Source organism: Aotus nancymaae, unplaced genomic scaffold (genome assembly GCF_030222135.1).
Source record: "Aotus nancymaae isolate 86718 unplaced genomic scaffold, 86718_ANA_hifiasm-v0.15.2.pri h1tg000059l, whole genome shotgun sequence".
Taxonomy (NCBI): domain Eukaryota; kingdom Metazoa; phylum Chordata; class Mammalia; order Primates; family Aotidae; genus Aotus; species Aotus nancymaae.
Genome location: NW_026988473.1, coordinates 58,011,687 through 58,038,829, shown reverse-complemented (window position 1 = coordinate 58,038,829; position 27,143 = coordinate 58,011,687). Strand labels below are relative to the sequence as shown.

Sequence of the window (27,143 nt, the reverse complement as noted above, 5' to 3'; positions counted from 1 at the left end):
GTTCACAGCTGAATTCTACCAGACATACAAAGAGGAGCTGGGACCACTCCTGTTGAAACTATTCCAAACAATACAAAAAGAGGGAATCCTGCCTAACTCTTTCTGTGAGACCAACATCATCCTGATACTAAAATCTGGCAGAGACACAATTAAAAAAGAAAACTACAGGCCAATATCCATGATGAATATTGATACAAAAATCTTCAATAAAATACTGGCAAACCAAATCCAACAACACATCAAAAAGCTTATCCATCACAATCAAGTAGGCTTCATACCAGGGATGCAAGGCTGGTTCAACATATGCAAATCTACAAATGTTAATTCATCACATAAACAGAACCAAAGACAAAAACCACATGATTATCTCAATAGATGCCGAGAAGGCCTTCCACAAAATTCAACAGCGCTTTATGCTAAAAACTCTCTATAAACTAGGTATCGATGGAATGTATCTCAAAACAATAAAAGCTGTTTATGAGAAACCCACAGCCAATATCATACTGAATGGGCAAAAATTAGAAGCATTCCCTTTAAGAACTAGCACTAGACAAGGATGCCCTCTCTCACCACTCCTATTCAATATAGTATTGGAAGTTCTAACCAGAGCAATTAGGCAAGAAAAAGAAATAAAGGGCATTCAATTAGGAAAAGAAGTCAAATTGTCCCTGTTTGCAGATGACATGATCATATATTTAGAAGACCCCATCATCTCAGCCCTAAACCTCCGTAAGCTGATAAGCAACTTCAGCAAAGCCTCAGGATACAAAATCAATGTGCAGAAATCACAAGCATTCCTATACACCAATAACAGACAAACAGAGAGCCAAATCATGAGTGAACTCCCATTTACAATTGCTATGAAGAGAATAAAATACCTAGGAATACAATTAACAAAGGAGGTAAAAGATCTCTTCAAGGAGAACTATGAACCACCAATCAAGGAAATAAGAGAGGACACAAACAGATGGAAAAACATTCCATGCTCATGGTTAGGAAGAATCAATATTGTGAAAATAGCCATACTGCCAAAAGTAATTTATAGATTTAATACTATCCCCATCAAGCTACCATTGACCTTCTTCACAGAACTGGAAAAAAATAAATACTTTAAACTTCATATGGAACTGAAAGAGAGCCCACATAGCCAAGACAATCCTAAGCAAAAAGAACAAAGCTGGAGGCATCACGCTACCTGACTTCAAACTATACTACAAGGCTACAGTAATCAAAACAGCATGGTACTGGTACCAAAACAGAGATATAGACCAGTGAAACAGAACAGAGGCCTCGGAAGCAACACCACACATCTACAACCATCTGATCTTTGACAAACCTGACAGGAACAAGCAATGGGGAAAGGATTCCCTGTTTAATAAATGGTGTTGGGAAAACTGTCTAGCCATATGCAGAAAACTGAAACTGGACCCCTTTCTTACACCTTTTACAAAACTTAACTCCAGATGGATTAAAGATTTAAACATAAGAACTAACACCATAAAAACCCTGGAAGAAAACCTAGGCAAAACCATTCATGACATATGCACAGGCAAGGGCTTCATGACTAAAACACCAAAGCAATGGCAACAAAAGACAAAATAGACAAATGGAACCTAATTAAACTTAAGAGCTTCTGCACAGCAAACGAAACAATCATTAGAGTAAACCAGCAACCAACAGAATGGGAAAAAATTTTCACAATCTACCCATCAGACAAAGGGCTAATATCCAGAATCTACAAAGAACTAAAGCAGATTTACAGGGAAAAAAAACACAAAAACCAATTCAAAAGTGGCCAAAGGATATGAACAGACACTTTTCAAAAGAAGATAAACATGCGGCCAACAAACATATGAAAAAATGCTCATCATCATTGGTCATTAGAGAAATACAAATCAAAACTGCATTGAGACACCATCTCACACCAGTTAGAATGGCAATCATTAAAAAATCTGGAGACAACAGGTGCTGGAGAGGATGTGGAGAAATAGGAACACTTTTACACTGTTGGTGGGAGTGTAAACTAGTTCAACCATTGTGGAAGACAGTGTGGCGATTCTCAAGGACCCAGAAATAGAAATTCGATTTGACCCAGCAATCCCATTACTGGGTTTATACCCAAAGGATTATAAATCATTCTATTATAAAGACACATGCACACATACGTTCATTGTGGCGCTGTTTAGGATAGCAAAGACCTGGAACCAATCCAAATGCCTATCAACGATAGACTGGACCAAAAAAATGTGGCACATATACACCATGGACTACTACGCAGCCGTAAAAAACGATGAGTTCATGTCCTTTGTAGAGACATGGATGAACCTAGAAACCATCATTCTCAGCAAACTGACACAAGAACAGAAAACCAAACATGGCATGTTTTCACTCATAGGCAGATGTTGAACAATGAGAACACTTGGGCACAGAGAAGGGAACAACACTCACAGGGCTAGGTGGGGGGTGGAGGGGAGGGGAGGGGAGGGGGGCATAGTGGGGGAGTGGGAAGGAGGGGAAGGGATAGCACCTGGAGAAATGCCTGATGTAGGCAACGGTGTGGGGGGATGGAGACAGCAAACCCCCATGGCATGTATGTACCTATGCAACAATTCTGCAGGATGCAGGATGTGCACATGTACCCCAGAGTCCAAATACAATTAGAAAAAAAAAAGAAAGATGATGGTGATGATGAAGAAGAATATGGCAATATCCATTACATTATGCAGCACTTTGGAAATATTTTCTCAGATCTTGTTGAGCTTTATGATAACCCTGACAGGCAAGGATATAGGATCTTACTATTTTAATTTGACAGATAAGAAAACTTAGAGAGATTAAGTGATTTGCTAAAAACAAATACCTGGTGAGTGGCAGGACCTGAAATGAAATCCAGATTCACTCATTATTTTTTCCTACTTTTTTCTCTCACTGAGGAAGGAATAAGGATATGGAATAAATGCGCCCCCCCTCCCCAAAAATAGACAAACCACCAAGGCAGTGTGGAAATACTGATCCCATCCTACTTACTAGTAGCTGGGTGATTTTGACCAAGAAATTTTACCTCCTTGAGCCCCCATTTTCTTATCCTGCGGGATGGAGGCAGTTAATCCTGACAAGTCTACAAGGTAGAAATTCATTAAATTGATTATATAAAGTACCTGACACATAATAGGTGTGTAGTAAGTGTGGGTTTTCCTTCTGTTGTCCATCTTCCTGCCTAGGATTGTGTAATCTAGTTTGCAGAATTCTATCACACATCTCCCAATTTTATTGTCAGTTAATATTTGAGCACTATCCTAATAAACAGGTACTGTGCATGTGCCTGCCAGTCTGCACAAGTTGAAATGGGATTTAGATCTCCCTCTGTTACTTACTATTTGTGATCTAAAGCAAATTACTTCGTCTCTCAGATCCATAGTTTCTTCATCTGTATAAATGGAAATAGTAAGATCTATTTCAAAAGATTATTAAAGCACTCAATGAAATCTTACATGTGAAAGATCTTAACACAGGGCTGGGCACATAGGACACCTCAATTTCCTTCCTCCTATAACTTAGCTACAGTTTGTCAGAGAATAGGCACCATCTGGGAAATACCATCTCTGTGAATTGAAATTAATCCCTTGGATATAAACCTTTTAGATAATTAGAGATATATCATTTATCTTTGTATTCAGAGTTATTCCAAAGTGAGCACTCTGTTTTGTTTTTTCCTGCCTATAACCTCAATTACAGAATCACAGAGCTAAAGAAACCATCTAATCTAAGTAGTTCTTAAACACTGAAATGGTGTGAAATTTTGTGTCTACATGTATTTGTTTATTTTGGAGGGGCATAATAGCTTTCATTTGAGCCAAAAGGGTCTGTGACCAAAAACATATTAAGTACCATTAAGTTGTGGGGAAACATAATCCTAGAGCCAAAGCCCTAGATTCTTAGACTGTCCAAGCTGAAAAGGAGCCTTAGAGATCAAAATTTCACAGAGAAAAACTAAGAAGGCCCAGAAAAGTTAAATACCTCTCCAAAAGTCATAAAACCTTAAGTAACCTTCAGCAAATTAATCTCAATAAGCCTAAATCTTCTCATTTGTAAAATATATTTAGTAAAACGTTTCTCAGGAAATTGCTGTGAATATTATCATTCCACAGTCTGTTTTCTATAATGCCAAAATCTAAAAGACCCTGAAAATAAGTTTTTTAACTCATTGAGCAGCCAAATCTGACCTCAACTGATAGAAGACTTAGGCAACCACCCAGTTATATAAACTTTTATTAAAACACACTGTGCCCATTAATTTACATATTGTCTATGGCCACTTTATTACCATAATAGCCCAGTTGAGTAACTGCAACAGAGACCTTATGAACCATAAAGTCTAAATTATTTACTATCTGGCCTTTTACAGAATAAGTTTGCAAACTCTTGACTTACCTGGACCCTGATACATAATATATTATAATAGTCAGTTTATGTACTCTATTACCTTTCTAAAACCTGAAAAATTCTAAATTCAGAAATAACTCTGGCCTTAAAGGTTTCAGATAAGATAATGTGAACCTATGCTAGGTGGAATGTAGACTTTAGAGCCAGCTCAACCTGGATTCAAATTCTAGCTCTGTCACTTGGTAGCAGTAATAAGTTGGGCAGGTTTCTGAGCTTCCACTCTCTCATTTGTAAAATAAGGCTTATTATCTCATTTAATCCTTAGAACTTCTCAGGGTTATCAGAGGAATTAAATGAAATAATATCTGTAAAGGGCTAGCAGAATTTCTGACACATACTAGATATTTAATAAAGAGTAGTTTTTGGCCAGATGCAGTGGCTCACTCCTGTAATCCCAAAACCTTGGGAAACCAAGGTGGAAGTATTGCTTGAGGCCATGAGTTTGAGACCAGTGTGGGTATCACAGCAAGATCCTGTCTCTACAAAAAAAAAAAGCAAAGACAAAAAAAAAAAAACAACTTTTTTTGGAAAATGGCCACGCATGGTGGCACATGCATATAGCCCTATGTTCTCGGGAGGCTGAGGCAGAAGAATGACTTGAGCCCAGGAGTTCAAAGTTACTGGTGCCACTCCACTCCAGCCTGGGCAAAGAGATTTTGAAATCTAGCATCTGGTCCTTGACATATGTTCCCTAAGTGCCGATTCCCTTGGTAGAAGACTTGGGTCTAGACTCCAGATCTCTTTTGACCTCTGCCTTTTCTGTTGCACTCATAGTACCATAAACATTTAAGAACTTTTAAAGCACTTTTTTCTCAAAGCTCTTTCTAAACCATTATTTCATTTGACAATCATAACTTTGGTAGACAACACTGGCATCAGTTTTCTCATTTGTGAGGTAAGGAAACCAAATCTGAGAGAGATTAATGGCTTGTTCTTTAAAAACTACTAGTTCTAGCCATAGCCAAAGATAACTCAGATCTTCCAACTCCTAGCCTTTTTTCTTCCCATCTAATCTCATTGCCTCTCAGTGGTCAGATAAACACAAAGTCCAACTCACTGTGTATGTTTTCTGTTCTGTCTTAAGCCAGGGTGATGGACAGTATGGGGTGGAGAGTAAGTAACTTGTCTTTTTGTTTACTTTTAAGAGTATAATTGGGAATCTTTCTTTTCTCCCATAAGGGATCACAGGATGGTATCCTATCATTTTACCAGAAGATGGAGGCCTACCTCATGGCTTGGAGCTCATGCAGAAGATCGTAGGTGGTCTGGAGCTTTCAGTTTCCTTTACGCATCCTGGAGAAAGAGAGAGGGTGTTGGAAGCTGCTGAGCTGTTGGGCTGGAGTTTTGAGAACAGCCTGAAGGATTTTGTCAGAATGGATGAAGGGGAGCCAGCTACTATCACCGTCTCCACCCCAAGGCTATGGCTGCCCATCCATTGTGTGCTGCTTGCTGGCCACAACCATATTCATAAGAACACGTATTGCTACCTTCGCTACAAGTTCTATGATCATGAAGCCTTTTGGACCCCTCTCAAAAAGCCTAAGGAATCTGTAAACAAAAAGCAGATTGTGGTCACTTTCAAAGCATCCAAAAGAGCAGAAGTCACTAGGGGCCCATCACTGCTTTGGTACTTTAGGGAGGAGAGGCTAGAGATCCAAGTGTGGCGAGCTTATGGCAATGATAGTGTGGAGAGACCCCACCAGACAGACAGCTGGATTGGCTCAGCCTATGTGGACCTGGCCAGACTTGGGGAGAGGTCAGCAAAGACACTAACTGTCAGTGGTAAGTGAGGAGCCTAATTCAGCTCTTATAGTTTGAGCGCCTGCTCTGTGTCAAACACTGTGCGAGACACTGTCAGACATTACTTGACTGTCCCAGCAATCCTGTGAGATAGGCTTTAGACCCATTTTACAGTCATGAAAAAGGAGGCTCAGAGAGATTGAGTAACCTGCCAGGGGTCACAGATTAGTAAGTGTTCCTTCCATTATTGCATGCTGAAAGATTAATAATAATTTAATAGTGCTTCTTGTAACAAAAGAGATTGTTTTTAAAGTTCCACTGCCTGCTTAAGAAAGGGTGTTACCTAATTCCAGGACTGTGGTGGAGTCAACATACGTCAAAGAACTGGCTCTGTACTCATAGCACTAGAGTGCATCCAAATTCATCAGATTTTTGCATTTAACATAGTGCTTAGAACATTGTTAACACTTATAAAATAATGAATGAGTTTAGGGAACTACTTTTAACCACATAATGCTAGTTTATTAATTACACTGAAAAGCATACCTGTTAAGGGGACCAGGATATTCTTTCTCTCTGGTCAGCACGTCTTGAAACCATAAAGAAAATCTATATGGTAATAACTAGTTGACAAAGCAAAAAAGAAAAGGGTAACCTTTTGTAGGTGGCATTTTTGTGCTGGGTGCTTTTCTTTCAAACATTTGCTTAGTACCTGATACATATTCTGGGACCTGGGAATTCAAAGACGAGTAAGAAATAGTTCCTGACCTTAAACAGTTTACAGTCTAATAGGAGAATACAATAGTAAGTAAATAATTACAGTGAGGCATCAGAACTATGAAAAAGGTGTTCTTGGTGCTGTGGAAACACAGGGACACAACGTCTCTAAGGATAGCAGCTCAGTGAAAGTGATGCTTGACCTGAGTTTCAAAGGATGTAGGTATAAATCAAGGAAAGGGGGAAAGAAAGGTATTCTAAAGAAGGGAACAGCATGGGTGAAGGTACAGGAAAATGAAGACTTTGATGGATTTGGGGGACTATAGTAATTTCAGACAGCTGCATCATAGGATACATAGATTGGGAAGTGATTAGAGATGAAGCTAGAGAGGTAGGCAGGAGTACTGTATTGAAAGCCTTCTCTTCTAAGCTCAAGTTTGGACTTTTTTCCTGAGAGTTATGGAAAACTAGCACGATGGTTTCTGAATACAAGAGGAGTGCATAGCTTTGCATTTAGAAAAATAAACCTAGTGACTGTAGTTAAGATGAATTAGAGATAGCCAGACTACACTTTTTACAAATATGAACTTTATTCAGCTTAACATTGCTGTCCAGTTAGTTATTTACCCCACTCTACAGTCGAAGAAACTGAGTCATGACCCTTTTTTAGCCCTATTAGCCTTGTGTTCTGACCCTATGGTTGAGTGGGTGGCCCAGGCTATAGGAGAACTGGGTGTAACTAGGTGATCATCCCAAGATCGTCCCAAATTCTCTGGTTCTTTCTGGACCAAACAGGTGTAAATCTGGCTCTGTTGAGCACATCAAATGCCATGTGCTCTATTTTATCTGGGAAGGCCTAGGTCACTTCAAAGGGACTACAGAAAATGTCCTTGAAGTGAATCAAGTTCACTTGAACTAAAGTTTATAAAGACAGGACTTTTAGCTTCATTCTGCTGAAGAAAGTAGGTTTAGGACACTGAATGTAGATCTAAGTATAGGATCTCAAGCACAAATGCCTCTTTTTATTGAGTGCTGCAAAAGGTGGTATTTAGGTTTTCAGATCATCCATTTCTCTCATAATTCTCCATATCCCTCTTGTCTGAGCTTTTTATCCTCAGTCAAGTAATGTCTGACAGTGTCTCGCACAGGGCCTTATACAAGGCATGTCATTTGATGTGTTTGTTGAATAAGTCAAGCCATCCATCCAACCATACTTCAACGTTTTCTTAAGTTTCCTGGGGTTCAGGATTTAACTGTGTTGCTTTCGGGTATCTTCCCTCCTATAATGACCTGCCCTTATTTTCCTTTGATAATCATGATAACTTACACATTGCTTTGAGAAGAAAACTGATTATCTAAAAATAGAAAAAACAGGAAAGGTTTCATATTATGGCCTTCTGTGAATCAGTTAACTTCATTTTCCTGACTTGAAATGAGTCTAATGAAGCAAACTTTGAGATTCAGAAGAAGCTATTAGAACCTTCTGTTTTATAAAGCTCATTTTAATATTCAGCAAGTTAGTAAAATTCATATCTCTGGGCTTTAATCTGCTACCTACTGGAAGAGTGATGTTGGCAGGTTATTTAACTCCTCTGAGATTCTGGCATATGAAAAAGACTCAACAAATATTAACTCCATTATATTTCTTTCTGGTCTCCTGCTGACCTCCTACTTCCCTTCCAAAATATTGCCAGAACCCTATGAAACATAGCTAAATTGAGTGTCAAGACAGCTTCCTGATAGTGAGAAGGTCTAAAAACAGAGCCCATGAGACATGAGGAAGAGAAAACAGGCCACTCCTGATTTCATCACTCTTAGACTTCTCTAAGTCTTATTGCCTCTCAGTGCATGAATCCCTTCCACAACAGCTCTGCCTGGTAGTCATTGGTTTTTTCTTTTTGTTTTCTGGGTTTTGGGAGGGGGGGAGTTGTTTTTTGTTTGTTTGTTTGTTTGTTTGTTTTGAGACAGAATCTTGCTCTGTCGCCCAGGGTGGAGTGCAGTGGCGCTATCATGGCTCACTGCAGCCTTGACCTCCTGAGCTCAGGTGATCCTCCCACCTCACCCTCCTGAGTAGCTGGGACTATAGACACACACCACCATGTTCAGCTAATTTTTGTGTTTTTTTGTAAAGACAGGGTTTTACCGTGTTGCCCAGAGTCTCAAACTCCTGGACTCAAGCAATTCACCAACTTCAGTCTCTCAAAGTGCTGGGATTACAAGTGTGAGCCACCACACCCAGCCTACTTTTCATTATTGAAGATAGTTAGGGCAGGGTAAAAGTTTTGATGTTTTCTACCAGCTTCATAGTTTATTTTGCAAATTGGTGTATTGAGGTTTGTAGACCTTTCAAAGACCACAGCACCTTCAGTGAGTGTTTCCTCCAAGCTTGGTTCTTGGTTCCTGCTTGATTATCCTTATTCTTCTCCATCCTCTTGTAGGTGTGTATCCTCTGTTTGGACAAAATGCTTCCAACCTCTCAGGAGCAGCCTTGCGAGTTCATGTGGTTCTTTCCTCTCTTTCCTCACACCGGGAGCCCACTCATGAACTGGACTCCATGGACTGCAGCAGCCACAGTGAATCTGAGCAGCTCCCCAGAAGGAATGATGAGGTCCAGTTTTCTCCACCAGAAGAAGTCTCCTGCCACCAGAAGTCTCCTACCTCCACCCAGGTCCCCTGCGGCAGCACCACAGCTGAAGTCTGCCTGACCCAGGAGGGCCCTGCTGAGTTGGATGGAACTTTTGCCGTCAGCATCCTAGTAGAAAGAGCAATGCACTTGAGCTTGAAAGGTATGCTCTCTTCACCTACCCAGGAGCATATGTCTAATCTAACTCTTCAGGGTGTGCGCCTTTCTTCACAAATCTTTCAAATCATGGCAGGATCTGTTAATTATCTTAATTGATAATTATTTATTTCTCAAGCCTAAAGGTTTAACCAGCATGAAAGCTTTTCTGAACTTGTTGCATATCGTAAATTCCCCCAGTCCAGCCACCTGAGTATCAACCTAGATAGCTACTTCTCTTTTCCTTATCCACTGTCAAATCATCAGATCACTAACTTGTTCTGCATTCGTGCCAACTCAGGCCCTCCTAGGGCCAGGTGTTTTTAACATTGGGTCCTTAAACACCCAGGGGATCCATGAAAAGTTCAAACTCACGGTTAGTGACCTTGGATAGGAAAATAATTATGTCTTTATTTTTATTAACCTCTAACTAAAATTTAACATTTCCTCTCATTATGAATATAGGCAATAGATCCTAGTAATAGTAATAGTATCTGTGATATTGTCAACAGTAATCACAGGTATTTCTGTATCAGATCATTCTTGTAGATATCTTAGAATATTACTTATAGCTATGATTTCTTTGAAATTACAGTAGTTTTGGTTTTTTGTGGGTTTTTTTGTGAGTTTTTTTTTTTTAAACAAAGTCTTGCTCTGTCACCCAGGCTGGAGTGCAGTGGCATGATCTCTCCGCCTCCTGGCTTCAAGCGATTCTCCTGACTCAGCCACCTGAGTAGCTGGAATTACAGGCTTGTGCCACCACTCCCGGCTAATTTTTGTTTTATTTTTTTGTTTGTTTGTTTTGAGATGGAGTTTCGCTCGTGGTGCCCAAGCTGGAGTGCAATGGCATCATCTCAGCTCACTGCAATCTCCAACTCCTGGGTTCAAGCAATTCTCCTGGGATTACAGGCATGTGCCTATAATTTGTAGACCTTTGAAAGGAGAAAGCACGCCCAGCTAATTTTGTATTTTTAGTAGAGACAGGGTTTTTCCATGTTGGTCAGGCTGGTCTCAAACTCCCAACCCCAGGTGATCTGCCCACCTCGGCCTTCCAAAGTGCTGGAATTACAGACCTAAGCCACTGTGCCAGATCTACAATAGTTAGTATCTATAATTAGACCTTGTTAATAAAGCACATATATTACTATATTTTCAGTTTTGATAACTCTATGTAAATATAATTGGATTTCTCTGTAATCCTATGTATTTTACATTATGCATTTTAAAGAAACACTGTTAAAAAAAAAAAGAGGCCCATAGACCTTGCCAGATTGCCAGAGTCCATGGCAAAGAACTCCTGCCCTACCTTTATTCAGCTTTTTAATCTCCTAAAATTTTCCCTTTGCCATCACCCTTCTCTTTTGCCTGGCTACTCTCTGCTCCTCTCTTAAGACCCAGCTCAGGCATCACCATTTCCTGGAGGGCTTTCTCAATATAAAACCCCTTCTATTTGCTCCCCTGGCACTTTTGCCCCTATATCATAGCATATATCACACAGTCCTGCAGTTGTTTCCATGGTTTTCTTCTCAATTAGATATGAGCTATTCCAAAGTAAAGACCTTATCTCATTTGTTCATTCATCATGCATTCATTCATTTCACAACAAAACTTATTGTATTTGCTACATGCCAAGCACTGTCCTTGGTGCCACAGTTAAAACAGTAAAAAAAGGACAGACAAAAATTGTGCCCTGTGGAGATTACATTCTAGTAGGAATATATTTATCCCTGTGTCCCTAGCCAATAAATTGTGTGTGTACATATGTGTGACTTTGAGCAAGATATTCTTTCTCTCTGTGTCTTGAATTTCTTATCTGTAAATGGCTGTGATTAACAATGTGCAGATGTGTGGTGTCTATGAGAGCCAGTCAACCATACTGTTATGAATCCAGAAAGTTTCAATGCACATGATTTAATTTGGATTTGACCTCTCTGTTTGGCTCCTGTCATCTCTGTATTGGTGTCTCTCAAACGGTGCCATGTGCCCTTACTACTTTGGAACAGAAACAAAGCAGATTAAGACTTTGTTGGTTTCATCTCACCTGCAATGTCAGTCACGTAGCACACAAAATGCTGCCCATGTAGCCTAATTAGTCTTTCCAGCCTCATTTCTCACTATTTTTAATTCACATTTAATGAGCTGCTTTTGGCCAATGTCCCATTATCTCTCATACCACCAAGCTTTGGACCATGCTGTTTCTTCTCATTAGAATCTCTTTTTCCTCTTTCATTCAGCAAACTTGCTCCTCCTCCTTCAAGGGTAGACTAAAGTGACACCAATACTTTGAAGCCTGCCCTGACCACCCCATTAGCAAAAAAACTCCCTTTGTGTTCTCACAGTTTTCCTATACCACCACATCCACCTTCCCACAGCTTTCTTCTTTCTTATGGTTTATTCCTCTGTACTAAAAATGTTAATATGTCTCTCCATTAGGCTGTCTGATCCTTGGGGATAGGGACTGTGTGTTGTTTATTTGTTTATCCCAGCACCGTGATCTTCATGATGCAGCAAAGCAAACATAATGTCCTCCTGTTTTATGAATATGAGACCTAACACCTCTCACATTTCTGGCAAGAGTTACAGACCTGTAAATCACTTGTTATTTAGCCTCTGTTTAGCCAGGTCAAGATCAGAGTAGACATCTGACTTTCACAAGTCACTGTTGTATCCTGATATCCACTCTGTAGTGATAAACCCATGTAGTCCTTCCTCCCACAAACATTTATGCGTCAGTCAGGCACTGTGCTGAGCCCTAGGAGTGTAGACCTGCCCATCGTGTCTTTGAAATGTGCCTTCCATGGATGATATAACAGAAAGGATTCTGGAATGGGAGTCATAAGACTGGAATCTTGCCCTCACTGAATCATTAATTTGCTTTGTGACTTTGAGCAAACCCATTTCCCTTATCCTCAACTCCAAAATGTGACAGACATACAAAATCATCCTTAAGATTCTCTTCAGCTTCTATCTTCTAGGAATAAGGAGCCAAGGGCAGTATATGCCACTCATTGTGAGTCAGCTATAACTGGCCACAACTTTGTGAAAATCATATAGATGCTTCCTTAGTATCCGCTTGGCTTTCCTCCTGCCTTAACTGTGATCTCAGAGTGTCTGTCCCTTTTATGCCTTGGAAGCTCTTTCTTAAGGAAGGAACTGAGTGGTTCCCTCATGCAAAGCTTTATGCAGAGGATTCACAAACAGCCCCGAATTAGGAGCCTTGCCTTCAGCAAAGCTTAATTCTGAAGCAGCTTTGAAATGGTCTGTGGTCACCACTGTAGACCTGGTTCTGAAAATAAAAGAACTTCTTGGATACTTTTGTTAGAAAAAGCTCTGGAGAACCTTCCGTTAAGATCAGCTTAATACTCTTAAGATTTGTACACTTCCATTAGACAAAACAGGTATTTCTAGCCCTGTTTTACAAATGAGACAAATAAGGAACAGAGAGGTAACATGATTTGAAGTAGCGTAAGTTATACTCAGTAAAAAACAAAATCAGCTTCAATATTATCAACTTTTAGAGGCATTCTTTAGCCCATCCAGGCAAAGTTCAAGGCCTCAGTGTGTTCCCACATGCTTTTAGCGTACTCTTTATCTTATTGGGTTGTAATTATCTGTCTGTGTCTGTCTCCCACAGATTAAGAATCAAATCCAACTCATCTTGTACATGTGTGACACAGAGGAGGTGTCAGCTAATGTTAGCTTAAAACAACTGCCTTTTCTGGAAGAAAAGGCAAAATTTTTATTAACATAAAAACCTGGACATTGCTTAAAGGGAAAGCTTAAGTGAATAATTCCATCTATTCACTTCAGGCCAAAGGGAGAGCGCTTCCCTTAACCAGATGGAGATAATTGGAACTAATGGAAAAAATCTAAAGTAGGAGTCAGGAAAACCTTCCTGGTTCTTTTAAATGCTAGTTAACCAGGTATGTGATGAGCAAGACACTTCTCTGTTCCTTGGTTGTTTTATTTTTATAATAGGGATAGAGATGCCTATCTTATTTGATTTTTCAGAGATGTTATCAGCACAAGTTTAGTGTGTAAGAAGACAGTTTGCAAGCTATAATGCATTGTCTAAATATGAGAAGTTGTTATTTTAATCTCTCAGAAACAATTACACCTTTATTGATGCATCAAATTCTTAAGTGGCATAACTGGTTCACCTCAAGTCTTCTTAACTGCTCTCAGTATGTGTCCCAACACTGTGGGGGTATAGCAGCCTTCTTCTGGGCTGCTTCCAAAAGTATTTCAGAACTTGACCTTTTTCAGAATGTAAACAGGCCCAGATGAATTTCCACCTACAAGAAGAGAGCCAGAGAAACCTGATAGACCTGCTCTCCCAAGCTGATTTCTTTTTCACCCACCTGTTTGGCTAAAAGGACTGTGTCTGTTTAAGACTAAATAAGGAACTATCTTCTTCCAAAGTCAAAATAGTTTTGTTTCAAGGTCTTTAGCAAATAGTAGCTTTAAAAATAAACTGGAGGATGGCCCGGTGCAGTGGCTCATGCCTGTAATCCCAGCACTTTGGGAGGCTGAGGCAGGCAGATCACTTGAAGTCAGGAGTTTGAGAACAGCCTAGCCAACGTGGTGAAACCCTATCTCTACTAAAAAATACAAAAATTAGCTAGGCATGGTTGTGCAAGCCTGTAATCTACTCAGGAGGCTGAGGCAGGAGAATCACTTGAACCCAGGAGATGGAGGTTGCAGTGAGCCAAGACTGTGCTACTATACTCCAGCCTGGGCGACAGAGTGAGTGAGACTCTGTCTCAATAAATAAATAAACCAAAGGGACAGGTGGTAGTGCCATGAGAGAGAGAGATGTGAACAAGATTTACATATATCTGGAATTAGAATTTTACTGTGGAAAATGGTTTGAGAGCACTTATTTCTGATGAGAAAATTGAGGCCCAGGGAGCCAGAATGAAGTGGTATATCTAATATGTCACAGTAGAGCAGTGGCAGACTACATTGGAACCTAGGTGTCCTGCCTCAGTGATTGGTCCTTTCTGCTGATCTTTCTCAGAGCTTTCTTAAGAAGCTGTTGCTATCCTCTGTGGGTATGTACTGCAAGCACACAAGGCAACTTCTCTCTCTAACCCTGGGCAACTATCTAGACAAAGGGCAGTGAGGAGTCAGCAAACCTTTAATATGGGCCTTGGGGTTACTCTGTGCATTCAAAGAGCTCTCAGCCTGGTAAGGGAAACACAGATTGTTATAGAATATAGGAGAACTGCTGTGGTAGAAGCAGGTTATCGCTTCCTAGTTGTGAGGATTTATGACATTTTATTGGAAGAAATCAGTTGAAGCTTAAGCCCCAAAAAGGAAAATGGGAGAAAGAGTGAGAGAAGAAAGCTATATCAGGCAGAGAAAACAGAATCCACTCAAGCCATTTTAAGCAGAAAGGAGTTTAATATAGAATATTAAGGTACTTTAAGTCATTGGAAGGGTTAGAGGGTGGGCTTTAGGTTAAACTTTCAGGAGGGAACCACTAAATCTTTTAAGTTCAGAATGCAGTGCCCAAACTGAAATCTAAGACTCAGAAGCGCTCATCATCACCACTGCCTCTGCCACAGGGCCTCTCTGCATGCAGGGACCAAATGCTAGATCAAAAAACACAATGTTTCTACAATATCATCCTTGTTATTAGCAAATGCAGAAGGAAAAGGAAGATGTCCTCTGCCTCTCGCCTGCCTTCCAGATCTTTTGTGAGGGCATCTGATTGGTAGAAGCCAATTGGCATCCATACCCTAGCTGCAAAGGAGTCTGAGAAATGTAGCTTTTAACCCTTCCAATCGGTACAATAAAGGAACACAATGCAATAAAAGTAGGTGGGGGTAGATGCTTAGCAAGTCAACCCTCATAAATAGTGTTAATTTCACTAAAATAAAACTTTTAAGAAGATAGCTCACTAGGTACTACTGATATTTTATACATTTACATTAGTAATATGAATACTATTTTATTGATTTCCATTAACTGATTTTTTGCCTACTACCATTAAATTAGAATTATCTTTCCCTATTGTTTCAAAAATATGCTTGTAACTCCTACTGTTTCACTTGACTAGCCTTAAATATATATATTTAAGGCTAAAATATATATATATATATATATATATATATATATATATATATATATATTTTTTAAATATGCTTGGAAACTGGTTTGGCCATGTTGTAGCCAGTGGTTGTTTGTTTTGTTTCGTTTTGTTCCTCATATAGTTCTTCTCTGTGTCTTTAATGCTTTCCTGGTTCTAAGGCTTCTCTGCCTCTTGGTTCAGCTTTTTTCCAGGTCCTGCTTTGTTGGCAATGTGCACATGCCTCAGCTCTCTCCTGCTTTGTGGACGCCACTAGATCTTACTTCCAAGGCTAGCATTTCTCTTCAATTCTCCTTCCCAAGCCTCCTCACAATATCTCTATTCTCTTTTCTCTTCCCATCACCCAGTTCTTTCTTTATTAATTATCTCCAGTAAAAATGACTAAAAAACTAATGTCATCTGGTCTGGTTTTGGGCCCTGGGTGCTAGAAGTGACAAGATTAAATAAGAGCACATCAATTTTTTAACCGAGATTTGGGAACAGAAATGCTGTTTTTCATTTATACATTTCAGATCTAAATATGGCTGTTTTATGGAATATAATCTAAAACCTTCATGAGTTTCTAAAATGAAAGACAGGCCTGCTAGTAGATGTTATGCTTATTGTAATTGTTTCAAGGCAACAGGGACTCCTACACTGCAGAGTTTAAGCTGTAGCTACTTTTCTTTCCCTAGAAGAAATTTTAAGTTGGAAGCTCTAACTGGGGGTATAAAGTTCAATGATTCTATCTAGAGATGCTTCTCAGAGTAGGTGGTGCTAGAAGCTATCTTTTGTGTTTTCTTGTTTTGTTTTTTGTTTTTTTGTTGCCCAGGCTGGAGTACAGTGGTGTGATCTCAGCTCACTGCAACCTCCACCTCTCAGGTTTAAGCCATTCCCTGCCTCAGCCTCCCTAGTAGCTGGGATTACATGTGCCTGCCACCACACCCAGCTAATTTTTGTATTTTTAGTAGAGATGGAGTTTCAGCATCTTGATCAGGCTAGTCTTTACTCCTCACCTCGTGATCCACCTGCCTTGGCCTCCCAAAGTGCTGGGATTATAGGCGTAAGCCACCGTGCCCAGCCTAGAATTTTTTTTTTTTTTCGAGGTGGAATCTCACATTGTCGCCCAGGCTATAGTGCAGTGGTGCAAGCTCGACTCACTGCAATCTCCGCCTCCTGCTAGAATCTATCTTTTAAAGACTACTTGTTAAATGTTAAACTGCTTGTGGAGAGGAATAAAATCAGCAGTTCCTGAGTGAGAATTTGTTCATCAGAATGCTTTCTGTCCAGAGGGACAGACTGAGGCCCCTGGAGGAGTACTTACTGAAAGGAACAGTGAGATAGAGAAAAGGGTGGAGCCTCAAAGATGAACTTCACCTGTGAGGAGAAGTGGGAATATGGATTTGGAGAATTCTTGAACTAGACAGAAAGAAGACAAACCAGTTCAAATACACATTCGAATCTGTTCCCTGGGGCATGTCAATTATGTTTAGGACATACTTCTACTCTATTCTGTTCTGCTCTGCTCATCTCTTTTCCTTCATCTGTAATCCTGACATTCATAGCATTTTAGAGCTCAAAGTGATCTCATGAAATATATAGTCTATATTTTGTAAAGTCTCTATTATTCAGTACTATCCAAAAGAACTTTCTACTATGATGGAAATGTTCTATGAATTCAGTGTGCCGTATGGTAGCCACTAGCCCCATGTCAATTATAGAGCACTTGAAAAATGGCTAGTGCAACAAAGGAAGTAAATTTTTTATGTTTAGTTTTAATTAATTTAAAGCTGAATAGCCACATGTGGCTAGTGGGTTATTTTCTTGGACAGCTCAGTTAGACTACCTAGTATCATCAGCCATCTTCATTTTACACTATCTTAAGACAGAACTTGACCAAGTCTCCCACATTGGAAACCTGATCTTGTAAAAATTTAAATTAGGTATTCTCACCAGCACCCAGTATTTTACATTTGTTAACTCCATAGTAGAGGCAATATAGGAGACAGTTTAGAGCATGGATTCTGAAGCCAGAATGCTTGAACTGGACTCTCAGTTCTACTATTTAATAAATATGTGACCAACTAATTTAATTTCTCAGTACCCTATTTTTTTTTTTTTTTTTTTTTTTTGAGTCGGAGTTTCGCTCTTGTTACCCAGGCTGGAGTGCAATGGCGCGATCTCGGCTCACCGCAACCTCCGCCTCCTGGGTTCAGGCAATTCTCCTGCCTCAGCCTCCTGAGTAGCTGGGATTACAGGCACGCGCCACCGTGCCCAGCTAATTTTTTTGTATTAATAGAGACGGGGTTTCACAATGTTGACCAGGATGGTCTCGATCTCTCGACCTCGTGATCCACCCGCCTCGGCCTCCCAAAGTGCTGGGATTACAGGCTTGAGCCACCGCGCCCGGCCAGTACCCTAATTTTTAGAAATCTATATCATAGAAATAATAATGATAGAAATGATAGGATAGAAATAATGACAAATAATAATGATAGAAATCTATGTGATAGAAATAATCTATATGATAGAAACAGCTATCTTATAGGGTTGTAGGATTGTAAGGATTAAATGAGTTAATATCTATAAAGTACATAGAACAGTGCCTGGCACACAGTAAGTGATATGTAAGTGTTACTTACTCTTAGTATTTATCTTATTCCTTACAACATCTTTAGAAGTGTAAGTATAATATGTCCCATTTTACAGTTGAAGAAGCTGTGATCTAGATACTTCTTGCCCAAAGTCACATAGCATTTATATAGCAGAGCTGATGTTTGGTCATCTGACTCTTAGGTTCAGGACTCTTTGTAGTTCTATCCTATCTTTTGCCTCTCAACACAGTGTTTTCCATTATCCCACAAAGTACAGGACATGAGAGAAGTCACTTCTTATTGGGCAATATTTATGAACTGAGCCTTAAAAAGACGGGGCAGTAGCAGAAAGGTCACTGAAAACATTTCATCGATTGATTGATTGACATGGTCTCACTCCATCCCTCAGGCTAGAGTGCAGTGGTGCAATCTCAGCTTACTGTAGCCTCTGCCTCCCAGATTCAAGAGATCCTCCCAACTCCTGAGTAGCTGGGACTGCAGGCATGTGCCACCATGCTTGGCTAATTTTTTATTTTTGTAGACATGGGATCTCACTATATTGCCCAGGCTGGTCTTGAATTCCTGTGCTTAAGCTGTCCTCCTACCTTGGCCTCCCAACGTGCTGGGATTACAGGCTTGAGCCACCACACTCAGCCTGAAAACATTTCAGAGACACAGGGGATAGCTTGAGCAAAGAGACCCCATAGGTAGAAGAGGGCTAGGAATAGTCCTGCTTGCACCTGAATAATCTGAGGCTTCTCTGGTACCCTAAAGTACAGTAACTCCACTATATTCTATTTCAGGGAGTCCCTTGACAGAGCGGAAAGTATCAATACCCAGTTGTTGCGTATCCTTTGCAACAGCCGATGAGTCATCTCCTGTATACACGCAAGTGGTTGAAAACACAGATTCCCCCATCTGGAATTTTCAACAGCAGTCAAGGTTTGTATTATCTGTTGTTCGTCAGCCTTCCAGAATCTGTTTTTTGTTTGAAGACACAAAGTCAGAGCAAGGAATATAACCAACACAATTTTTGAGCTGACCTGGGAAATGCTTTTCTTATCCAAGCAATTATTTAATCATAGTGTTTATGAATTCACAGCAAGCAGTGGTTTAAAAGTTTTGTTTTAGCATTTTTAACACTTCTCAGCATGCTCAAAAATTATTCGGTGAGAGGACCTCTCTCTTTTAGGCACTTGGAATTAAAGATGATTCAGATACTCCATGCAATTGAGGAGTTCATGGTCTTAACCTGGGAAAGAATATCAATAACGAATTACCGCCAGACCAGGTGTGGTGACACATGCTTGTAATCCCAGCTACTGAGGGAGGGAAGGGGTGGCATTGTACGGTGTGGAGCTGAGGTGGGAGGATCACTTGAGACCAGCCTGGGCAATATAGCAAGACCCTGTCTCAAAAATTACAATAAAGAGAAATAAGAAGGGGATGCTGGTAGAGTTCAGGAAAAAAGATTATTTAGGCCAAACTAGAAGTCCAGGGAAGGCTTCATAAATAAGACACCTCAGCTAAATATTGAAGAATGTATATAAGTTATCCAGGTGAATAAGGGGCTGGCATAGGAAGCCAAGAATTAAACTTTATAAGTTTATTATATGATTAATTGACATTAAACTTATAAAGTTTAATTCTTTGCACCAACACTAGCCATACCCATGGTGTCTGATCTTCTGTTTTCTCACAATGTTTGTGTACTTGAGTCTCAGCAGTTGGTCACATGTTCAGCGTTTTGTAATTTGAGAGGCTGGCCTGAGTTAGGAGCTAGAACTGCAGTGAAAACTCAGTACTATGTATGGTGACTTACTGGAAATTATAGAAATTCTGGCCATAGTGGCCAGAGTACTTTATATAAAATATCAAATTGTCCCCAATGGCAGGAAAACAGAGGACTGAGCTTCTAAGTAGAGGTGATGTGTTCCTTCACAACCTAAAAACCTAACATAATTACAAAACTTCATGAATTTGATGAAGGGACATTAGCAATCTCCTGATTTCATCTCTTCGCTTTACAGTTGAGGAGACTGTGGCCCAGGGAGGCTACATAGTCTGTTGGTGACAGAGGCAGAATTGGAAGAAAAGTGAATAATGGCACTGTTTGTAATTCCTTTGTCACAAAATTGTTTCCTTTGATCTTCATAGCAACTTGCAGGTAGATGGTATTATCCCATTTAACAGGTAAGAGACTCAGGCCTGGAAAAAGCTAAGTGCGTGGCCAGAGTCACTCAGGTGATATTAGTAGAGCTAGAATTCAAAGGTGAGTCTTTTGACTCCCAGCTAGAATTAGAATCTCTGACCAATATTTGTTTCACTTTAGCACCATGCCTCTCATTGGTCTTGAAGTAGGCTCTCTTCACTTCCCAAGTGGTGTTTGGGGAATCACTTCGTTTTCCCTGGATCTCCATCTTGCTTACCTGGAGCACTGGCACCTGGTTTGGAACTTTCCAAAGCTTTGTCATTTAAAACTGTAATTTACATCATATATAAATGTATTGGAGGTGCTCAGTGGATTCTACTTCAGCTTCTTTATCTGGTATGAAACTTAGGCATTTTCTTATTTTGTTTCCTTGCCTCTGCATGGTGTAGCATTGAAGTCAGGCAAGCCAGGGTTCAAATCCCAGCCCTACTACTTACTGACTCTTATGTGACCTCAAGCAAACCATTTTACCTCTCTGAGCCCAACCTTATGTGTTGAGAAATGCTGAGTATGATAGAATATATTGTTTGCTAAGAAGAAAGATGGCAAGGAAAACCTGGCCCCCCCCGCCCACTGGAAAACTATTTGGGGCATTCTAAAGTAGCAAAACAGTGTATGTATATCATACACCAGTTAAAACAATTCTTTAAGCGTGCCCCCATGGCTCCCTCGTGGAGAGTACTTTCTAGTTTGTCCTTGATCAGTGGTAAGCAGGCACCAGCTGCCTACCTAGTTTATCTTGGTTCTATGAGAAAACACAGAACACCTGTTTGTTAATAATAATCACCTGTTCAGAGAGAGTAACTACGTGGGTCAGCGTCTGCTCGAGGCTCTCAGCCCGGAATGCTGTCAGCCCTCTGAGGCTCTCAGCTCGGAAGGCTGTTGGCCCCTGCATAGTCCCACTTTGCTGTTCTGTCGGGGGTCTGCTTCTTAATGCATTCAGCGCCACCTGGGTTGGAGTCTCTACGGCCGAGCTGGTCTCGGTACTTATCATCTGTAAAATAAGGATAATAATGTTATAGGCTTTTGTGCAGATTAAATGTATATGAAACACTTGATACCATGCCTGGCCCAAGGTAGGCACTCAGTAAATGTTCTTTTTCTCCTCTTCCCTTCTCACCATTCTCTCATTCTAAGGCATAAGAAGAATCCTTACTCAAGAGTTTCCAATAAAACTCTTAAATGCATGTTGAGGAACTTCTTTTCCATACTTCCTCCTCTGTCTTAGGGAAACTTTGGGAGTGTTGGGGAGGAAACATTGTATCAACGGAGCCTGTTTTCAAGTCTTGGCAAGTTAACCTCTCTGAGCTTCAGTCCCCTCATTTTAACTGTGAAGATAAAAATATATCCTAGAAGATGGTTAAGAACATGAAATCATGTTGGGAAAGTGCTTTGCAAATTACAAGATATTCTTCAAACCTGCAGTTCCTATACACTTAGTTTATGGTGGTTGTTTTTCTTAATAGGCTATCAAAAGAACTGCTTCTGGACCCGCAACAAACCCTGGTCTTCAAAGTTTGGCATAAAGGAGGTATGAACTCTGTTACAAGAATATCTGCTTGCTTGTAAAAAAAAAACAAAACTCACATGCTGTTGACAATTTACCAATCTTTTTTTTTTTTTTTTTTTAACCAAGTGAAGCATTCCCGATGGTGCTGGGAATGCAGGTATGTGGTAGAGGGTAATACCACAGAAGGTCACATTATTCTGTTAAAAAAAAATTTTTTTTAAATAGTCTCCCACTCTGTCACCTAGGCTGGAGTGCAGTGGCATGATTACCTCAGCCTCCTGAGTAGCGGGGACCACAAGCATGCACCACCATGACTAGCTAATTTTTTTTTTTTGTACAGACAAGGTCTCAGTATGTAGCCAGGCTGATCTCTAACTCCTGGACTCAAGCTATCTTCCAGCCTTGGTCTCCCAAAGGGTTGAGACTACAGGCATGAGCCACCACACCTGGCCTATTCTCTGCAGAATTCAAGTACTTAAAAATTATATAATTTTGTTTGACTACCTGCTTAGTGCAGAAATCCAAGTACATTTGAGTCTTTCCAGTTGTATCTGTCAACCATCATAATATACAGCCTGCCACATACAAGTGGTTTCTCCCCACTTTTGTTTGATGCTGTTAAGCCTTCTGTTGACTCTGACTTATTAACCAAGACCTTTGCATTTTCAGTAGTACACAAGACAAGAGTCTAACCACATAATTTTTGTTATTTTAAGACCCTTCCCAAGAGGGATGTGCTGATATTGTGGTCTTTGAACCCAGTTTTATTAAGAGGCATAACACAACAACATTAAGAGCCTTGACTCTGAAGCCAGATTCTTTGGATTCAAATGACAATTCTGCCCCTTACTGTAGCAGTGTGACACTGGGTAAATGACTTGACTTCTCTGTGCCTATTTCCATATCTGTAAAATTGAGGATAATAATACTACCTACTTCATGAGGTTTTTGCAGAATTAAGTAAGGGCCTGACACTTAGTAAATATTGTATCAGTTTTTGCCATTTTTATTAGTGAGCAGTAATATGCTAATAACTTTACATACATCTCTAATCCTTGATGGTTAAAAGTCTAATTTTATAGCTGTAAAACTTGAAGCCCAGGGAAGTTAGTGGCTTGACTAAGGTCATATAGCTATTAATTGGTGGAGCCAGTATCTGAACCCAGTTCTTATTGGTTGTACAGCCTTCACTGTTAGTATTTCACCATGCCTGTAAGATTGGAAAACTTGGAAAATTGAGGTGGTAGGGGTGTCTAACCATCTCCCAGCTTAGAAAATTTTATCTCACTAGATATCTCCTCTAAATCTAGCTCCTTTAAGATTCCAGCTAGGCCCTGATTTCCAAATCTTTATTTGTTTTGAGTCACCTACACAGCCTACAGAGTCACAGTTTTTTCTTTGCCAGTGGTGACTTTTAGAGCTAACCTCAAACCCTGATAAAGACCTGAGAGAAATCAGAATATGAAGGGAATTGATTGACCTTTCTCTCCGCCAGTGCTCCTGTTAGTGAGTGCTGCTGTGAATCCCTTGTTTTGATGATTAGTTCTGTGTTGCTGCTTTGGATTCACTTGGTTCCTCCAAATGCAGCAAGAGCTTATCATAACTCACTTTTCTCTGAATCAACACAAGGAATTCCTGCTGTATTTAGCTGGGCTCCACACTCCTTTCTAGGCTTTTTCTCTCTTCTCTATAAAGTACCACACTGATTCTCAAGCAGCACTTACTAAAGTAAGTTCACAATTCAGCACTTACTTCAGCAGGAAACAGAGAATAAACTTTGGTCTGACGCAGACCTGGGTTTAAATCTTGGCTGTGCTGTTTACTATAATAACTATGTGGCCTGAAGTAAGTCACTTCACCTCTTTCCTGTTATCTTTCTTATTTATAAAATTAGAATAATAGTACTGGCCTTGCAGAATTTGTGAGGATTAGAGATAATATGTGTAAGGTACTTGGCACATAATTGTTGCTTAATAAATGAAGCTATTTTTATTATTATGTCTATGTGTCAGGTACGATGCTAGGACTATTGGGATATAGAGAATAAAATACATTCCCTACCTTCCAGGACTCCTAGAGGGTCTTAGTAAGATCTGGTCATAAATGAAAGTGAGGAAAATGTCTAGACCACACTGACCACTACTCAGTATATATAAATGTCTCTCTTCTCTTAACCCATTTATGCCTAGTGTTCCATTATTGGAATGCTAAGCTTGTGGAAGTTTTTTATGTCCTACTGCTCAAGGTCATTGCCAAGGTCTGATTTTTTATAAAATTTTGCAAACTCCAGTATAAATGGGTTAATTCTATCCTTATTACACTAACTCAACAAATCTATTATAGAAAGTACTCAAATCCAGCCAAGCTGTATTAAGCAGATATTTGAGTTTCTATTCTCTGCCAGGCACCATACTAAGTACTAGGGATACAAAGCTAAAATAAAACAGGCATGGTCCCTCTCCTCACAGAGCTTATAGTCAGTATGGGACATTAAAAGTACAGTGTAATATGATTAGGCAAATACATGGTACTCTGATAGGGGACGTCCAACCCAGACTTAGGATGTCAGAAGAGGCTTCCTGGAGCACACCCGAGCTGAGGAATGAAGGGGCAGGACTTACTGTAGTCGGAAGGAAAACAAATACAAAGCCTCAAGTCAAGAAAGAGTTGAGGGAAGTTCTTGATGACTAGAACATAAACTTCAAAGGGATTATAGTGGGTTGTCCTGCTAAATCTGATGTTAAATTTAACTCTTCCAAGCCATTCCTTTTCTCCATGATCTGCTTAGCCAAAGCAGTCCTCAAATTGAAATATCCTAGCTTGGCTGTGATGAATACATTTAAACAATCCTGCCAACTCCATTTTGCCCACCCTGAGCTATGTAGGGCATTCTGTTCTGAGAGCTTGTAGTCTGAAACACCTGGCAACTTTGTAACCAATTTTCTGAGAAACAGGGCCCACTGGCCTATACATCCTATACTTGTAATGGGTGCAACTGCTTACCCCACATCCTGAGTAAAAAACAACTTTAAGCAGAACTTTTTTGTTAAGCACCACCCCGCTTCCCTTAACTTGCTCCTTCTGCTTCTGTAATATTCTGCTTACCGCCCCCTGACCCAAAACTGGTATAAAAATGTTGACTGCCCTTTGTTCTGGGCAGAGGCTTGAGCTCTAGCTGACTGTCAGACACCGACATTAAAAGTGGACTCTCAACAAACTCAGAGCGTGGCACTTCTGTTTAAACTCGCTCGGGTATAACAAAGTATGTTTCGGATGTATTACTTTCATTTTGGCAGAACCCTCCTTCATACGTCACCCCAGTGGGTAAGAATTACTTGACCCCCACTCTGGGGAATACAGCTTCAAGTGTTTGTAGAATCAAAGACTTTCCAAGTTGAAAGGGATCTTTTTTTTCTTTTTTGATTCGGGACTTCACTTTGTTTCCCAGGCTGCAGTACAGTAGTGGGATTATGGCTCACTGCAGCCGTGAACTCCTGGGCTCAAGCAGCCCTCCCACCTCAGCCTCCCAAGTAGCTGGGACTACAAGCATGTACCACCACACCCACAATTTTTTTTTTTTTTTTTTTAGAAATGGGGTCATGCCATGTTGCCCAGACTGGTCTCAAACTTGTGACTTTAAGCAGTCCTTCCTCCTCGACCTCCTAAAGTGCTGGGATTACAGGCATGAGCCACCATGCTCAACCAAAGGGGATCTTGAATCTGGTTCAATACTTCTCATTATATGTGTGTGACTGAGACTCGGAGTTAGAGGAATGTGTTTTCCAGTCAAAGCCATACCTAGATTTACTATTCTGGCACACTGCTCCTAGGTTGGCCAGCTCACTTGTGTTTTCAGTGGATATTTACCAAGTTTTTCATGTGGGAAGATGTTATGCCAGGTATGGAGAGTGTAGAGAACATAGTTTAATACCTTTTCTCATCTTTTAGCTAGGTTCCATTCTAAAGGACAAAAAGCTGTCCAAACAAATGTTATGCTGAATTTAGTGTCACCACGAGTGTGCCCAAGGAACTGTGGGAACTTCAGTTACTCCTCTGGAAAATTTTCATTCCTTGATTCATTTAGCAGTTTATAAACCTATAGTCGTATCAATATTTAGTAGATCCAGCCTTTGATTTCACTATACAGAATGGAGCCTATATAAAATAGAAATTCATGGAGTGAAGAGGCCTGTCCATCCTCAGCTACTGCATATCAGAAATGAGGAATAAATAGTAAAGAGTATGAGAATGAAGGTCATTGCGTGGTAGCTTGTCCGATAAAAAGGGAATCTTCTCAGTCATTAAGGGCACCCCCTTACCATATAGAGAAGAGCCTGAGCCCAGGCTCATTTTGCACCCTAAACTGGTCTCCTGGGGTTTATTTGTCTTTCCCTTTTAATTTATGTCACTTTGTTCTTAATTAAATATAGTACATATGTAGAAAATTTTGAAAATACAGAGAAGTACAAATAGGAAAATGCAAATCTCTCATAATTCTATAATTGTAAGACATATTGCCCTGAGAAAAATCACCGAGACATGATAGCCTAGGAAAAATAAGTTCTTAAGTTTAGTAATGTTTTCTAATTGCTTATATCAAGAGGACCAGCTAGGCAGAGTGGCTCACATGTATAATCCCAACACTTTGGGAGGCTGATGCAGGAGGATCACTTGAGGCTGGGGGTTCAGGACCACCTGAGCAACATAGTAAGACTCCATCTCAACAAAATCTAAATTAAAAATTAGCTGGGCATGATGGTGTATGCCTATAGTCCTAACTACTTGGGAGGCTGAAGAGGGAGGATCGCTTGAGTTCAGGAGTTCACGGCTGCAGTGAACTATGGTCATGCTACTTCACTGCAACCTGGACATCAGAGTGAGGCCTCATCTCTTAAAAAAACAAAAGTGAGAGAGAGAGAAAATGAAATGCAAACCTGCCAGCTTTTTCCCACCATACAGAAAGGGAATTCCTAACAGGGAAGGCAGACTTTGGTTTCCAGTCTCTCTCAACTTCATTATCTGTCTTCTCTGATGGCTTTGGGATCACTGAACTTCTGCATCCCCTGAATCAGCTT

The 27,143-nt window shown here is 40.2% G+C and overlaps 1 protein-coding gene across 4 annotated transcripts in view; it reads left to right on the top strand.

Annotated features, from left to right (window-relative positions):
* Positions 1-27,143, top strand: part of C2CD3 (C2 domain containing 3 centriole elongation regulator) — a 155,497-nt gene that overhangs the window by 93,557 nt on the left and 34,797 nt on the right. For all 4 annotated transcript variants that reach the window (XM_021675069.2, XM_064365284.1, XM_064365285.1 and 1 more), the window contains 4 exons: positions 5,623-6,225; positions 9,339-9,686; positions 19,150-19,288; positions 22,025-22,089. In XM_021675069.2, the coding sequence (XP_021530744.2) occupies positions 5,623-6,225; positions 9,339-9,686; positions 19,150-19,288; positions 22,025-22,089 (1,155 nt within the window). The remainder of the gene's footprint in view (positions 1-5,622; positions 6,226-9,338; positions 9,687-19,149; positions 19,289-22,024; positions 22,090-27,143) is intronic.